Genomic DNA, 17,413 nt, shown 5'->3' with positions numbered 1-17,413 from the left:
CCCCACTCTCACTTGAAAAACTCTATGTGAAAGAAATGACTGAATAAATAGTGGAAGCTCTCCTCTCAATCCCAAGTCATGCATTGTTTTAAGTATACCATATATCCATGTGGTATCATATGCCTTTTCAAGGTCAAAAAATACTGCCACATGGTGCTGTTTGGAAGCAAAGGGTTCACAAATAGAGGACTCAACTCATATCAACACATCAGTCATTGAGTGCATTTTTCTGAATCCATATTAAATGGGTGATAAAATACCCTTCTTTTCAAGGTACCACATCAACCTTGCATTGACCATCTTTTCCATGATTTTACATAAACAAGATGTCAATGCAATAGGTCCATAGTTTGCTGCTAAAAACTTGTCCTTACCGGGTTTCAAAAAACCTAAAATAATTGGTAGTTCCCAAACACTTGGGTAACTATGATCATGCCATATTCTATTAATAATGCATAAAATAAATAACTTGGTATTAAAATGTACATGTTTAATCATTGCATATGGAATTCCATCAGGTCCAGGGGTTGTATTGTTACAAGTAGCAAGTGCCGAATCATATTCTCTTTCAGTAAAAGGAGAATTATATGACTCTTCCCTTCCTATTGCAAAATATAAAATTTTCTTTTCTTCAATGCTCCTATATTGGTGACCAGGAGCTGCTACACACTTGCAAGATACATTTGAAAAATGATCAGCCAGGGCATTGCTAATATCATTTGCTTTAGTCACATACCAGCCGTTCACATTCAGCACTGGTGGTGGATTTGGGGTAAATTTGCCAGGAATCTTCTTTATTCTCCTCCATACAGAAGATGGTGGTGTTCTACTATTAATGGAGGAAACAATAGACACCCATGACTGGCGCCTAGCTTCTTTCATGGCACAATGGAACTGTGCTCTACATTTCTTGTATATAATTAAATTCTCATCAGTTCGGTGTCTACACAATCGTGTTAGAGATCTTCTTGTGGCTCTGAGCAGGGCAGTTAGTTCTGAAGACCACCAAGGGATTGGTCGTCGTTGGAATAGCCCTGTTTTTTTGGGAACAGAATTGACTCCTGTGGTATGGATAGTTCCATTCAGTAAATCTATGGCATCATCAATATTTTCAACCGGCTCTGCATCCCCCTTAATTTTGCTTAGGTCACGAAATTTATCCAAGTCCGTCTTGTCAAGATTCCATCGTGGATATCTGTGTAAAGGTGGACCATTGTTGGTATTTATAATGATTAGATGATTAGCCTACTAGTGATCATGCACCAATGTCCTCCAATCAAAATCAAGAAGGCAGTTAGAGCTTGCGATTGAAAGGTCAATGCATGACAAGGTACCTGTCTGAACATGGAAGTGCGTGGGCTCTCCTGTATTAAGGAGTCCGACATCCTCATTTTCAACAATTTGAGATGATATTGCCCCTTGTGTTTGCCAAAACATCACCCCATAAAGCATGTCTACCATTCATATATCCCAGTAAGAGAAAAGGTTGAGGGAGTTGTTGAATTACCTCTACCAAATCATCATATTAAATATTATCATTTGGAGGTAAGTACAGAGAGCATATTGTATATTTTCTCCCTATATCAATTTGTACAACCACTGCCTGTAGGGGTGTACGAATAGATAAGGGTATTTGGGGAACATCTCGACGAACGTATATGAGACTTCCGCCATGGCTCCCTCCTTGTTTATTATATGTTGTTCTATAACTAACATACTCTCGAGGACTCGGAGTGTTAGCATCAAGCTGACTTTCCTGTAGACAGAATTATGGGGGAATATTCATGAATTAGGAGCTTAAGTTCTTCATATTTGGCCCTTAAACCCTGACAATTCCATTGCAAAATCGAGGAAAAAGCTATGGTTTATTTCTTGGAAGAACTTTTGGATGAAGCCTTTTTTTTTATTTGACACTACTTCCCAGTGGTTTTATTAGAGAGGGTCTTGATAAATTGGGTTTTATGTTTATTATTTTAATTTTTTCCTTTTGATCTAATTGTTGAGGGGGATGGTGGACCTCAACTTGAATTTCTGATTCATTTAAATTGTCTTCTGGTTGATCACAAACATCAACAGACAAAACATCATATTTATTTGAGGTCATAACTCTAATAATTCTTATGGAAGGGAGTGAGAGAGATGGAGGTCTCTCTCTTTTACGATTAATAGGTTGTGAGCTACCAGGTTTTTGTACCTTACCCACTACAGGTACACCTGATAACTTGGTTTCAGGTGGAATCTCCATTAAATCAGGCAAGGATATGGCCTGGGAGAGGTTAGCACTATCCTTTGTTATGGGGGACAACGGATTGATAGTGGTGGGCAATGGCTTTTTGTTGATTGATTGATTGATTGATTGAAAGTTTTCTGGCATCCTGACATCTAAGGTCATTGACGCCGATAGCATTTATTATATAAGAAAAATAAAAGAGAATTCAATTAAAACCATAAAAGTTATTGACTGATTTAAAGTTTTCAGGCATCCTGACATCTAAGGTCATTGATGCCGATATTATTTAGTTTATATTTATAAAAAAATTAAAGAATATTCAATTAAAACCATAAAAGTTGAATGTCATTATAAAAGTTAGATAGTTTTCAGAAGACCTGCTTCTGAAATAAATCTAAAAATGTCACTTGCATAGTAGGACACATCATGTCCAAGAATCTTGGCAAGGATGAACCTGCCACCCTCACCTCATGCCTCAAACAAATATCTATTCCTTAAGTTATTATAATTGGGGCATTCGGTCAACAAATGCCTCAATGTTAGAGGTACTAAACAGTCGTCACAATACGGTTGGTGTTGGCCCTTCAGCAGAAACTCGTGTGTCAACCGAGTGTGACCAATATGGACACAACAAAGAGAAGTCTCCCATTTTCAGGGCATCATGTTATACCTCCAAGGAGATATGACATTTGTTACTTCTCTAACTTTATTACCATGTAGACTATCCCAGTGCTATTGCCATTTATTACAAAGCAATTTCCTGATGTTAGGTAGGAAATCGTTACACGGATTGGGATACCTTCTTGGCAGCAACTCGGATGCAGCATTCTTTGCCAGTGAATCTGCCTTCTCATTCCCACACACACCTACATGTGCTGGAACCCAACAAAATCTAACCATTAAACTTCTCCGTCCAATAATAAAAAGCCATTCTAAAATCTTTAAAACTAGAGGGTTACTAGAATTAAAAACTTCTAAAGCTTGAAGGACACTCCTTGCATCACTAAAACTTGTAAAATTACCCTCCTTCTCTAACGCTATTTTCTCAATAGCGGTTAGTATGCCATACAGTTCGGCAGTAAATATGGAAGCTGATAGAGGAAGTGCACCTCTACAATTAAAACCATTACTATGTACTTCAAATCCAATCCCAGCATCAGATTGGAGCCATCAGTATATATAAAAGTCGATCCTCTATGTTCTTCAACATGTTCCACAAAAACAAACCTGGCTTCTAGGTCAGTCATATTATTCTCAACTCCAATAAAGTATTTACAAGAAAATATCTCTGGTAATTTCCATAGAGGCGTTGATGATACCTTGAATGGAAGTACCTTACTTCTAATTATATCCAGACTGTTTAATAATTGTTTCACCCGAAAGCCATAAAGTTGAGGAGATTATCGGTGCAACTCAAAGTACGTTAGGTGCCTTACAAGGATTGCAGTCTAAAAGGCTAAAGAATTAGGGAGTCTTTGCAATCTAAACCAAAACCGAATAATGGAAGACATTCGGTAAATGTCTAGAGGTAACTCTCCAGCATCAACAAGGAGACTTGGGATAGGGGAGGTTCTAAACGCTCATGTGAACAGTCTAATACCCGCATGATGTGTTGAATCTAATATCTTTAATCGGCTTGGGGTGGCTGAGAAGAATATTTCACATCAATAACTAATTTTGGAAAAAATCAAGGCCTTATATAATTTTAAAATAGTATTGTGGTCTGAGCCCCATGATGTATGGGACAATACTTTTAAAAGATTCAGAGCCTCAACACATTTAGCTTTTAACGCTTTTAGGTGAGAAACCCATGTAAGTCTGCAGTCAAATATCAGACCTAAAAATTTAGCTTCCCCTACACATGGGATACGTTGACCTTTAATGTATATATCCAGGTCTGGATGTGCTCCCCAGATACGACAGAAATGTACAATAGTAGTTTTACTTGTTGAGAACTTAAATCCATTTATATCGACCCACTGGATAATTTTGTCAATTGAGAGTTGTAGTTTTCTCTCAACCATTGCCATTCTAGCTCCAGCTAATGATATTGAGATCATCCACAAATAATGTTGAGAGATCATCCCAGGAATGGCTAGGGATATCCCATTAATTGCTAGTGTAAAAAGAGTTACACTCAGTACACTACCCTGAGGAACTCCTTCTTCCTGACATTTACTCTCTGATAGAGTTTCCCCCTACTCTCACTTGAAAAATTCTATGTGAAAGAAATGCCTGAATAAATAGCGGAAGCTCTCCTCTCAATCCTAATTCATATATTGTTTTAAGTATACCATATCTCCAAGTGGGATCATATGCCTTTTCAAGGTAAAAAAAAGACCGTCACATGCTGCTGTTTGGAAGCAAACGCTTCACAAATAGAGGACTCAACTCGTATCAACACATCAGTCGTTGAGTGTATTTTTCTTAATCCACATTGAATTGGTGATAAAATACCCTTCTTTTCAAGGTACCACATCAGCCTTTCATTGACCATCTTCTCCATGATTTTACATAAACAAGATGTCAATGCAATAGTTTGGTAGTTTGCTGCTAAAAACTTGTCCTTACCGGTTTTTAAAAAGGCTAAAATAATGGCTAGTTCCCAAACACTTGGATAACTATGATCATGCCATATTCTATTAATAATGCATAAAATAAATAACTTGGTATTAAAATGTACATGTTTAATCATTGCATATGGAATTCCATCGGGTCCAGGGGCTGTATCGTTACAAATGAAAAGTGCCGAATCATATTCTCTTTCAGTAAAAGGAGAATTATATGACTCTTCCCTTCCTGTCGCAAAATTTAAAATTTTCTTTTCTTCAATGCTCCTATATTGGTGACCAATAGCTGCTACACACTTGCAAGATACATTTGAAAAATGATCGGCCAGGGCATTGCTCACATCATTTTCTTTAGTCACTTACTGACTGTTCATTTTCAAGACTGGTGGTAGGTTTGGGGTAAATTTGCCGGCAATCTTCTTTATTTTCCTCCATACAGAAGATAGTGGTGTTTTACTGTTAATGGAGGAAACAAAAGACACCTATGACTGGCACCTAGCTTCTTTCATGGCACGACGTAACTGTGCTCTACATTTCTTGTATATAATTAAATTCTAATCAGTTCGGTGTCTACGCAATCGTGTTAGAGATCTTCTTGTGGCTCTGGGCAGGGCAGTTAGTTCTGAAGACCACCATGGGACTGGTTGTCGTTTGAATAACCCTGTTGTTTTGGGAATTGAACTGACTCCTGCTGTATGGAGAGTTCCATTTAGTAAATCTATGGCATCATCAATTTTTTCAACCGATTCTGCATCCCCCCCAATTTTGCTTAGCTCACGAAATTTATCCCAGTCCGCCTTGTCAAGATTCCATCGTGGCGATCTCTGTATAGGTGGACCATTGTTGGTTTTTATAATGATTGGTGCATGATCACTAGTATGCCAATCACCTAATGTCCTCCAATCAAACTCAAGAAGGGAGTTAGAGCTGGCAATTGAAAGGTCAATGCATGACAAGGTACCTGTCTGAACATGGAAGTGTGTGGGCTCTCCTGTAGTAAGGAGTCCGACATCCTCATTTTCCACAATTGATGAGATAATATTACCCTTTGTGTTTGCCAAAACATCACCCCATAAAAGATGTCTACCATTCATATCTCCCAGTAAGAGGAAAGGTTGAGGGAGTTGTTGAATGACCTCTACTAAATCATCATGTAAAATATTATCATTTGGAGATAAGTACAGAGAGCATATTGTATATTTTCTCCCTATATCAATTTGTATAACCACTGCCTGTAGGGGTGTCTGAATAGATAAGGGTTTATGGGGAACATCTCGATGAACATATATGAGACTTCCGTAATGGCTCCCTGCTTGTTGATTATATGGTGTTCTATTATAGCTAACATACTCTCAAGGACTCAGAGTGTTAGCATCAAGCTTACTTTCCTGTAGACAGATAATTATAGGGGAATGTTCATGAATTAGGAGCTTAAGTTCTTCATATTTGGCCCTTAAACACTGTCAATTCCATTGCAAAATCGAGGAAAGAACTAAGGTTTATTTCTTGGAAGAACTTTTGGATGAAGTCTTCTCATTAGTAATTTTTTATTTAACACTACTTCCCAGTGGTTTTATTAGAGAGGGTCTTGATAAATTGGGTTTTACGTTTATTATTTTAATTTTGTCTGTTTGATCTAATTGTTGAGGGGATGGTGGATCTCAACTTGAATTTCCGATTCATTTAAATTGCCTTCTGGTTGATCAGAAACATCAACAGACAAAACACCATATTTATTTGATGTCATAACTAATATTTCTTATGGAAGCGGGTGAGAGAGATGGAGGGGTCTCTCTTTTACGATTAACAGGATGTGAGCTACCAGGTTTTTGTACCTTCCCCACTACAGGTACACCTAATAACTTGGTTTCAGGTGGAATCTCCATTAAATCAGGCAAGGATAGGGCCTGGGAGAGGTTAGTAATATTAGTAATATCCTAATATTAGTAATATCCTTTGTAATGGTGGACAAAGGTTTGATAGTGGTGGGCAATGTCTTTTTGTTGATACTCAATGATAAATCTTTAGGAGGAGATATTCTTGTCTTATTATGCAGCACTTCATCAGTAGATGGTGATTTCCTTTTTCAAGAACTACCTACAGTAGTAGGTGGGTGAGATGATTCTCGAGGAACTTTTTCTCCTGCTTTTAATGTCTTTGGCTAGGTATTAGATTTATTTAATAATCTCTTGGAATGCCCCACACTTAAATGTTCAATAATTGATTTATTGAGGGCAGCCTCTTCCAACTTATAAAACTGACAGCTCCTATCATTAGATTTATGATTAGAGTTGCAGTTTAAGCACCTAGCCTAAAGTGTACATTCTCCATGGTAAAGATTGGAGTAAGTATTACAAATTTTATCATTGTTGCAAACTTTGGAAGGATGCCCAAATCTGAAGCAATTAAAACATTGCAGTGGCTTCTGCATGAAAGGTTGAACTCTAATCCTTTCATTTTCTATATCTATGTGGAAAGGTACATCAGCATCCTGGAAAGCAAGAACAATCATTGATGTTCCAGGTACTTTATGTACTTTCCACACTGATAGTGGACACATAGCCAATATCTTCTCTTCCGTAAATTCATATAGATCCGTATTGAAAACCACTCCCCCTTCCATAGCTAAAGTTTAGATGGAGGTTTGATGTCCAATTTTATATCATCATTTACTGTCTTCAAATTGGACAATATAACAGACTGTGTGTATGACTTGGCCTTTATCAAGTAACTTTTCTTACCGAATCGAGATATATCTCCAGGTGCGATCGTTCCTACCTTCCTCTGAAGAAATTTGCAGATCTTGAAATAATTTTCCGTACCTCCTGTAGACTGAGCAAGAAGCCACATTGGTGGTCTTGGCTTTCTTTGGGATAGCATATCTACCTTTATATAGTTATCAATCCAGTCAGCTGGTCTGTAGATATCCAGATCTTTAGGTCCCCCATCACACAGAACACCCTTAATACTCATATTACCTACTTTAATATTAACAATGTTACAGCTTGATCTAAATAAATGCTTCCTCATGACAATTAAATGATAACCAAAAATCCCAATTATCATCTTGAAGTCTCATTCTAATTTCTTTTATTAATCCGTAGCACTCAAATATTTGATGTAGCACATCATAATCAGCTCCTAATGGGATTTGGGTAACATGGAAGACTTTCAATTTTCCTGTGTTGCCCAAATTGCCATTTTTTCGAATGTTCAAAAAATAGTCCTTTTCAGTTCCTAAGTCGTCAACAGAATTTTTTTAAGTGTATTGCCAAAGGTCGTCAACAGTGCCGGGGGCGAGTCAGCATATCCAGGGGAGCTGGGGTCGTTGTAACAAGAATCCATTAGAATAATGAAAAGAGAAGAGTGATATTTTAAATAGTTTGATTTACCTGCTTGAGAACATTAAGGCATCACAAGTTAGGAAGGAAATTTGCACTCCCCACTACCGGTACAATGAGAGTATACTTCCCAGATGGTCCACTCCATACGCTAACCGAAGGATAGCACCAAAACAGATATAGAGGCACAGGTGTAAGCTGAACCCGCCTGTTAGGACTGAGACCAAGAAACTATGGAATCCTCCTCCCCATATCTGTAATGATGGGCTTCCGGCCAAAAGCCGAGAGTCCTACCCCAAGCATTAGATCCCCCTGGATTCCGAAGACCAAACACTTAAGAATAGTTCCGCCAAAAAGGTCCAATCCATCTTCGGGATGGCTGAGATCATCCAATACTCTCACATATAGCTTTGAGCACAAACACCTCCCAACCGTGACACCTTTCCCATTCATCAAAGCAGGCAGCAATACCGGATGTAGAAACATCCGCCCAAGTGGCAATAACAGATGTAGAAACATCCATGCCATAAAAAAAGACATACATATATATGTAAATATATACACATATACATATGGGAAATTTTACTCATTGGGTTGGGACAGAAACATGAAAGAAAGTTTATAATATTAGGAGAAGGTTGAAGTAATATAAAGAGGAAGAAAAAGATGAGAAAGAGAAAAATTTAGATTCAAACTGGGGGAGCAATTTCCCCAAGTTCAAGAGTCCTCTTGCCCGTCACCAAGTTTCAGCACAGGAATAGAATGCCGTGCTGAAGCTCAATGACTTAATCAAGGCATTCTCTCATTAAGAGGATTCTATGGTAGGAGGCGAGAGAGATGGAGGTCTCTCTCTTTTTCAATTAAAAGGTTGTGATCTGTCAGGTTTTTGCACCTTCTCCACTACAGGTTCACCAGATAAATTGGTTTCAAGTGGAATCTCCATCAGATCGGGCAAGGACACGGCCTGAGAGAGGTTTGTACTATTGAATGGGAGTAGTTGGCCTTTGAATAACTTTCAGATCTTCAAGTATCTGTTTTGATTTTTCTACAATTTCTGGACATAAATTTTCGATGGGACTTTCAACCTATTTAACTACTTTCATTTGTTTCTTTATCTTAGAAGTGGAGATATTATTTTCGTCTGTGTGTTTTGGCAAGTTTTTCTTCAGAACCATTGAAAAAGGTTGCCCTGGTCTTATCTGCTTTTCAATAGCTCTTTTACGAGCCTCTTTAAAAGTAACCCTTTCCATGGTCCTTGGCCTGAATTTCTTTTTCAAAAATAAACATAATGCAGTATTTAGATGTAGCTGGGTGTGCTTCCCCACAATTTATGCAATTTGGGCTTTCTATGCATACTCCATGACTACTTTTTCCACAGTTGGCACAAACAGCTGGCTTATTATTTAGTTTTTCCTTGCATTTCTGGCTTAAATAGCCATACATTTGGCAATGATAACATCGCAATGGTGAAGGGATATATGGTTTTACCTTCAAAGATAGCCAACCAGCTTTTATAACATTTGGTAATCTGCACTGATCAAATGTTATAATCAAAGTAGCAAGAGGAATACATTGTTCTCCAACTCTCTCATTCTGACGACTTTTACTACTCCTTCGACTTTTCAGTTCATCCTCAATTTCTTTTTCCTCTATATCCAGCAATTCTGGAGCATACATCACAACTCTACTCTGGTTGAAAGTAGGGTGCGAAATGCATTTTACACTATGACCATCCAATGTTGTAAGTGTTTTTAACCTCTCACCTTGTAATGGGGATAGTGTCTCTATCAAAAGACTTCCATTTCCCTGGGGTAGAATTTTTGGCTGCCCTCCACATAAAGTAACTATTTCCCTATTAGCTTTAAAAACAATTACACGCTCATTTCTTCCGTTTTCAAATTCTAAGATAAAAATTTTTTCATAATTCACTACTTCATAGTGACCTGGTAATACTTCTACTTTTCTATATCTTTCCGTACTGTCATCATTTCTCACTCTCTCTCTCTCTTCTTCTCTAGTGTTTTCTTATCATTCTTTCCATAACGCATATAAGGTTCCAACGTTACAATATTAGAACCCAAGTTGGAGCTGTCTGTACCGAGGTCCATGTTTGTATTTTCCAGGTCGTCAACAGAGGGGTGGGTTTTTTTGGTATGAGCTAGCCGGGTTATCCACCTCTTATCGGAGAATGTCAGTCCTCCTATCCCATGTGGCCCAACACGAGAAGAGGTTTCAACGGGGACCAGTCATCTATTAGAGAGGGGCTGCCTCTCTTAATGTGGGTGTACACTGGTCAGTGGGGGTGGTTAGCCCCTCCCACCGGCAACTCCAATGCCTGGCGTCACCCATTACCCGCAAATATGGGTGACTTAAAACCGGAACACTGGAGCCCGACTCTTAACAGACTTGGTCTGCCCTCAATGGGGTCTGCCAGAGGGTGATGGCGTCTAAATTGGCACAGGTCGAGATGGAATGCCGTCCATCCCACACTGTGCCAAATCCAAAGAAGCAGCCAAAGTGTACTCAAACAAGCCAAAGCCGTCAACAATATCATGCCCAAAAGGAAGAGAAGGGAGAAAAAAAAAAAGAAATAACCAATAGGAAAAGAGAAAGTGCTGACTGATTTAGTTGGATCAACAGCTGGGCACCGAGGTCCAGTGTGAAGGTAGTTCATTCTGTTCCTTAGAGTCCAGCTGCTAATCCCTAAGGCCCCCATCCTCATCAAGGCTTCAGCATCTGGAGGGCAGGGCTTCCAGGAATATATGTGATATTTTTACTGTAGATGATGACCTCATTGTTTATGGAAGAAGACTTCTTATACCCAAGAGTCTTCAACGGAAAATCCTCGAATGTCTTCATGATGGTCATCAGGGAATAGACCGCACTAAAAGGAGGGCGTGACAGACTGTTTACTGGCCTAAAATTGACAGAGATATTGCAAATATGGTTTCTCCTTGTATCAAAACCCGTTCTCTTCTACCAAAACAAAGGAATGAAACTATGGCAAGAAGATCTACCAAGTAGAATTTTTGATTCCGCATCTGCATATTATTTTCATGCCATGGGTTGTACTTATCTTGTTTATGTATGTAACGAATATTGTTAGTCTCTGTTTGCCCGTCAGTTTGTATAGTAACCTCCTATTAAAGAGACATATCATTGTTCGTGTTTCTTTCCTAGCCTACAAGAGATTAAATAATACTCAGGATGCTTTTCCTTCTTTTGCTATTCTTCATTACTATTTTGTCTATCAGTAGCTGGTCTTTTGTGCCTCTGCATTTCCTTCCACATACTTTTGCTGGCTGGGAATGCTGTGTGTTTCCTCCAGATACATGTACAGCTTTTTGCTGTTGTTGTTACTAGTTCTTTGCACTCCTCAAGAGAGATTAGTTTGCCTAACATTTAACTAGGCTCCACAAGGTACTAGAAGAGTTGGATGACCCAGGCCTATATGGTCGAGGACTATGAAGCGTCAAGTCAGAGATGATAAAATGGAGAAGTATTGAATTAAAAGCTCAAGATAGAGACAATTGGCAAAATCTAATTGAGGCCCTTTACGTCAATAGGCGTAGGAGGAGATGATGATGATGATGATGATGATGATGATGATTATCATTATCATCATCATCATCCTAGTTCTTTTTATTTATTCTAGAAATATGCCAACATAAAACTGTGTTAATTAGAGATCGAATTATTTTTGAACAGCAAAGGGTATGTTACTATTAAGGGTTGGGCAAGGATTTGTTCAAAGTTCCTTGTCTGCTCCTGAAATGAACATATGAGAAAAATATGCACAGACATAAGTCTTCATTTTTACAAGGTTCCCACAAAAAAATTTGTGTCATTTTTATTTCATGATTGCTGTTTCTATTTTCAGGTATACATGCCCGTGAATGGGTTAGCCCACATTCTGCGCTGTATATTATCAAAAATCTTCTTAGTGCTTCAAAGTTTACAGAGAACACTGAATGGCAAATAATACCTATGCTTAATCCGGATGGATATGTTTATACTTGGGAAAGTGTAAGTTGAGCTGATATTTCATATATAGTTTTCTCTTTTGAATTTTTTACACTATAGGCAATTGCCTTGTTAATAGAACTTTTTAATTTGACTGTAATTGTTCATTTGCAAGTTTTTTTTATTTTTTGCAATTTGTGCAGTATATTACTTAAAGAAATTTTAACTGGTGAGTCATATACAGCTTCTCAAAAGACTATTCAAAACATTTGGATTTATACATAGTTGTCAGTTTTGATAACCTCAATCTTTCATCAATCAGAATCGTATGTGGCGGAAGAACAGGGCATCATTCTCCACATGTCACGGTGTTGACCTCAACAGAAATTTTGGATATAAGTGGGGAGGTAAGACTCTTTCATGACCTTTGAGATTTTCTTTATGTACATTCCTTTGAGTTGGTGGTGACAGCATAAAAGAAAGAACAATAAAATTGCATGTTGGGTAAAAAAAAAAACTGAGGTTGCAGACGGTAAAGATAGATTGCAGTTGCATAGACTCAGTGTTCTAGTAGAATGATTATGGTTTGAGTTAACAAAAGGGATTTTACAGCAAAAGAATAAAACAGAAATGAGGCCTAAAGGGAATAAGATCTTGTATCATTGGCTCGAGTACTTTTAAGAGGCTACTAAATAATGTAAGAGTGAAAATGTTTGTGTGCAGTTAAGAAATCTTTGCTGTATTTTGATGCTGAAAGGAATGAATGAAATATCGGTAATTATCTGGCATCATAACATCAATGGTCATTGATGCCAATTAGAGTATGCCTAATAAACAATTAATAACTTAAAGATAAAAAAGTTAATAAATAACTTAAAAATGAAACATTTAAAATCTAATATAACATTTAAAAACCAATAAAAGGACTAAAAATGCCACTGGCATCATAAATGATGCTTCCTCCTAATATCATGGCGAAGATGTACAGGACCTGTCATCCTCATTACAAGCATAAGAGAGGAATCGTTCTCTGATATCCAGAAGGCTGGTACATTCAATAAGTAAATGCCTAACAGTCAGAGGAACCAAACAATTATCACTAAATGGTTGGTACCTGCCAGTCATCAGGAACCCATGAGTTAAACACGTGTGACCAATTCTAAGATGACAAAAGGAAGTCTCCCACTTTCTAGGCATATTAACATATTTCCATGGAGGTACAGCATTTGTCATTTCCTTCATTTTATTCTGATCAACAAAATTCCAGTAATGTGGCCCCCAATCATCACCAAGAGACTCTTTGATAAGAGGCAAAAAGTCATTACATGGAAGGAGATATCTTCCTGGAAATAATTTCTCTGCCTCTTCATTTTCTGGCACACCCACATGACCTGGAACTCAGTAAAACTTAACTTCTTTACCTGCAGTGCAATAAAAATACGTACAGCCACTCTAGAATTTTCAAGACTAAAGGGTTGGTTGGATTAAAAACTATCAATGCCTGCATTACTAAAAATAGTAAAATTACCATCTTTCATTACTGCTATTTTTTCAATAGCAGTCAGGAACCCATAAAGATCTGCTGTAAAGATAGAAGATGTTTAAGGGAGCATAAGTTTACAAATAAAAGAAGAATTGTACACAACAATTCCAATGCCAGTACGGGATTAGGAGCCATCCATAAATATAAACCCACTATCTCAGTGTTGTTATACGTGTTCCAAAAACGTAGACCGCATTTCTTCATTTACTAAGTTGCTTTTAGTGCCAGTAAAATAATTACAGAGGGATTGGATTGGATTATAAAATTTAGGCCTCAAGCCAAGCATGGGGCATCAAAGGTCATTCAGTGCTATATGATACAAATTAATCAACCGTATCTGTACACTCACACCATTTGGTATCATTCTAAGTCTACGATATCACAATTTTTTCCCTAATATATCTCATTTGTTCTCCTCTGAAAATTAAAAACAGGTCAATCTACTAAAATATGTTTAATATCAATTGTAAATTGACAGGTATTACAAAGAGGGGCCTGTTTCCCCTCGCCATTCTTCATTAACTAACTGTTGGTTATAAGTGTACGGCCAATACGCAGCCTGGTTAAAATTATGAGGGAGATTAATTGATTGACTGATTGATTTAGAATTCTCTTGCATCCTGACATCATAGGTCATAATGCCTATATTTATCAAAAATAAAAAATAAAAGAAAATTCAATTAAAACCATACTAGCCAAGATATCCTCATAAAATTTAAATAGCTTTTAGAAGACCTGCTTCTGAAATATATCTGAAATACCACAGGTATAGTAAAACACATCCTGCCCAAAGATCTTGGCAAGGATGAACCTTTCATCCTTACCTCGAGCCTCAGAAAGATATCTATTTCTTTTGGTGCTATAAGTGGGGCATTAGATCAAAATATTCCCCACCGTCAAGGCTACAAAACAGTCATTGCAAAATAGCTGGGGTTGGTCAATTAGAAGAAACGTGTGTCAACCGAGTGTGATTAATGCGGAGAGGACAAAGAGTAGTTTCCCACTTTCGGGGCATCACGTTATACCTCAAAGGGGATATAACGTAGTGATTTCTCTCATCTTATTTCCAACTAAACTATCCAAATGCTGTTGCCAATTATTATAAATCAAATTCTTGATTATAGGTAAAAAATCATTACAGCGAATGAGATACCTCCATGTTAGCAACTCACTCAGCTGCAACATTCTTTGCCAGTGAGAAATCCATGTCAACCTGCAATCAGATATCAATCTTAAAAATATTGAATCACTTACACATGGGATCCATTGGCATTTGATGTATTACCTGAATGCAGTAGGAATGGACAAATAATTTTGCTTGTCGAAAACTTGAATCCATTCACATCTGCCCACTGAATGATATTGTAAATTGAGAGTTGTAGTTTTCTCTCAACCATTGCCATTCTAGCTTCATTAAATGATAAGAGAAATCTATAAGTAGTGTTGAGAGAATATCTTAGGGAATGAATGAGGATATCCCATTGATGGCTAATGCAAAATATGGTTACTCTTAGCACACTACCCTGGGGAGCTCCTTCCTCCTGACATTTCCTCTCTGATAGAGTTTCACCCTCTCTAACTTGAAAATATCTATGTGACACAAATGATTGAATGAACAATGGTAGCTCTCCTCTGAATCACAAATTATGAATTGTTTTAAGTATGCCAGGTCTCCATGCACTATCCTAAGATTTTTCAAGATAAAAAAGGTTATTACATGGTGCTTTTTGGAAGCAAAGGCTTCTCAAATAGAGGAATCGAGTCGTATCAACACATCAGTCATTGAGTGCATTTTTCTAAATCCACACTGGATTGGTGACAAAATACCTTTCTTCTTCAGATACCACACCCGTCTTGCATTACCATCTTCTCCATGATCTTAAATAAACAAGATGTCGATGAAATTGGTCAACAGTTTGCTGCTAAAAACTTATCTTTACCAGGTATTAAAAATAGTAAAATAATGGCTAGTTCCCAAACACTTGGATAACTGTGATCATGCCATATTCTGTTAATAATGCTTAGAATAAATAATTTAGTATCAACAGGTACATGTTCAATCATTGCATCTGGATTCCATCGAGTCTAGGGACTGTATCATTGCAACTAGCAAGTGCAGATTCAAATTTCTTTTCAGTAAAAGAGGCACTGTAAGATTCCTACGTTTCTGTTTTAAAATTAAGCAGTTCCTGCTTTTCAATACCTTTTTATCACTTGCATGATAAATTGGAGAAATGATCGGCCAAGGCATTGCTAGCATCAGTTGCTCCAGTCATGTTCTGACCATGAAGGTAATGATCGGCCAAGGCATTGCTAGCATCAGTTGCTCCAGTCATGTTCTGACCATTTACCTTCAACACTGGTGGTGGGTTGGGGGTAAATTTGCCTGGTATCTTGTTTTCTTTCCTCCATACAGAAGATGGTGGTATTCTACTGTTGACTGAGAAAACAAAAGATATCCAGGACTGGTGCCTAATTTCTTTCATTGCACAGAGGAACTATGCTCTACATTTCTTTTATATAATTAAATTATCTTCTGTATGATGTCTATGTAATCAACAACTTGTGGCTCTGTGCAAGGCAGTTAGGTTTGATCACCAGGGGACCGGCCATTATCCAAACAACCCTGTTTTTTTAGGAATTAAATTGACTCCTGCTGTATGTAGAGTTCCATTCAGTAAGTCTATAGCATCCACACTCAAATTGTTCTGCAATTCCTTCAATTTTGCTCAGCTCCCAAAATTTATTTCAATCCGCCTTGTCAAGTTTCCATCGTGGATTGCTGTTGGAGTTTATAATAGTTGGTGGATGATCACTGGTATGCCAATCATCTAAAGTTCTTCTATCAAAATCCAGAAGGCAGTCAGCATATCCAGGGGAAGGGGCATCACTTTTCATAGGGTCCATAGTCAAGAGTGGAGTTGTTTTTGGGTTGTTTGGTTGGTTTACCTGCTCGAGAATATTAAGAAAGGGTCATACGTTGGATTGATTTATTGATTGATTATAAGTTATCTGGCATCCTAACATCTAAGGTCATTGATATAACTTGTTATAAATAAATAAAACAAGTATTAATTCAGTTTAAAACAATAAAAGCAAAACCATCCTTATAACAGTAAGATAGCTTTCAGAACACCTGCTTCTGAAATAAATTTTAAAATATCACTATTATTCTACGACACATCATGTCCGAGAATCTTGGCAAGGATGAACCTGCCATCCTCACCTTTAGCTTCAAACAGATATGTACTTCATTCAGTACTATAAGTGGGGCATTCGATCAACTAATGTCTCAATGACAAGGGTACCAAACAGTCATAGGATTATGGTTGGTGTTGGCCATTTAGCAGAAACTCGTGTGTCAAGCGAGAGTGACCAATGCAGAGACGACAAAGAGACGTCTCCCACTTTCAGGCATCATGTTATACCTCTGTTGTTGTTGTTGAAGATTGCCAGGCCCTTTTGGCCAGACACAGGCTCTTGCAATATTGCAGCCCGTAGGTGTTTTGGTAGGATTTTTGGGGATAGGTAATTGGGGTAGGGGGTATTCTGCAACTTTTATTTTAGGATATTGGGTTAGGTTTTTGGTTGAGGATGGTAACAGGCGATGTTGAAAGCCTGTTTAGAGAGTGAAGAAGGTGACAGTGGGAAGGGGATGTCCTTCTAGGAGCCCACTGACTCCAGTCTTTAGTTAGAGAAAAAGAGTTATAGTAGTAAGTCCCGATAAGTGAGAGGGCTCGGGAAGGAGCTGAAAAGTTTTAGTTGG

At 37.8% G+C, this 17,413-nt stretch overlaps 2 protein-coding genes across 4 annotated transcripts in view; one reads left to right on the top strand and one right to left on the bottom strand.

Moving 5' to 3' along the window:
* The window catches only part of Taf8 (TBP-associated factor 8), a 670,932-nt gene that overhangs the window by 397,796 nt on the left and 255,723 nt on the right, over positions 1-17,413 (bottom strand). The window lies entirely within an intron of this gene.
* The window catches only part of LOC137624900 (carboxypeptidase B-like), a 233,338-nt gene that overhangs the window by 188,739 nt on the left and 27,186 nt on the right, over positions 1-17,413 (top strand). For all 3 annotated transcript variants that reach the window (XM_068355835.1, XM_068355837.1, XM_068355838.1), the window contains 2 exons: positions 12,022-12,167; positions 12,427-12,511. In XM_068355835.1, the coding sequence (XP_068211936.1) occupies positions 12,022-12,167; positions 12,427-12,511 (231 nt within the window). The remainder of the gene's footprint in view (positions 1-12,021; positions 12,168-12,426; positions 12,512-17,413) is intronic.

Source organism: Palaemon carinicauda, chromosome 31, assembly GCF_036898095.1.
Source record: "Palaemon carinicauda isolate YSFRI2023 chromosome 31, ASM3689809v2, whole genome shotgun sequence".
NCBI lineage: Eukaryota > Metazoa > Arthropoda > Malacostraca > Decapoda > Palaemonidae > Palaemon > Palaemon carinicauda.
The sequence above is the reverse complement of the archived record's forward strand: the minus strand, read 5'-3'. Positions and strand labels throughout refer to the sequence as shown.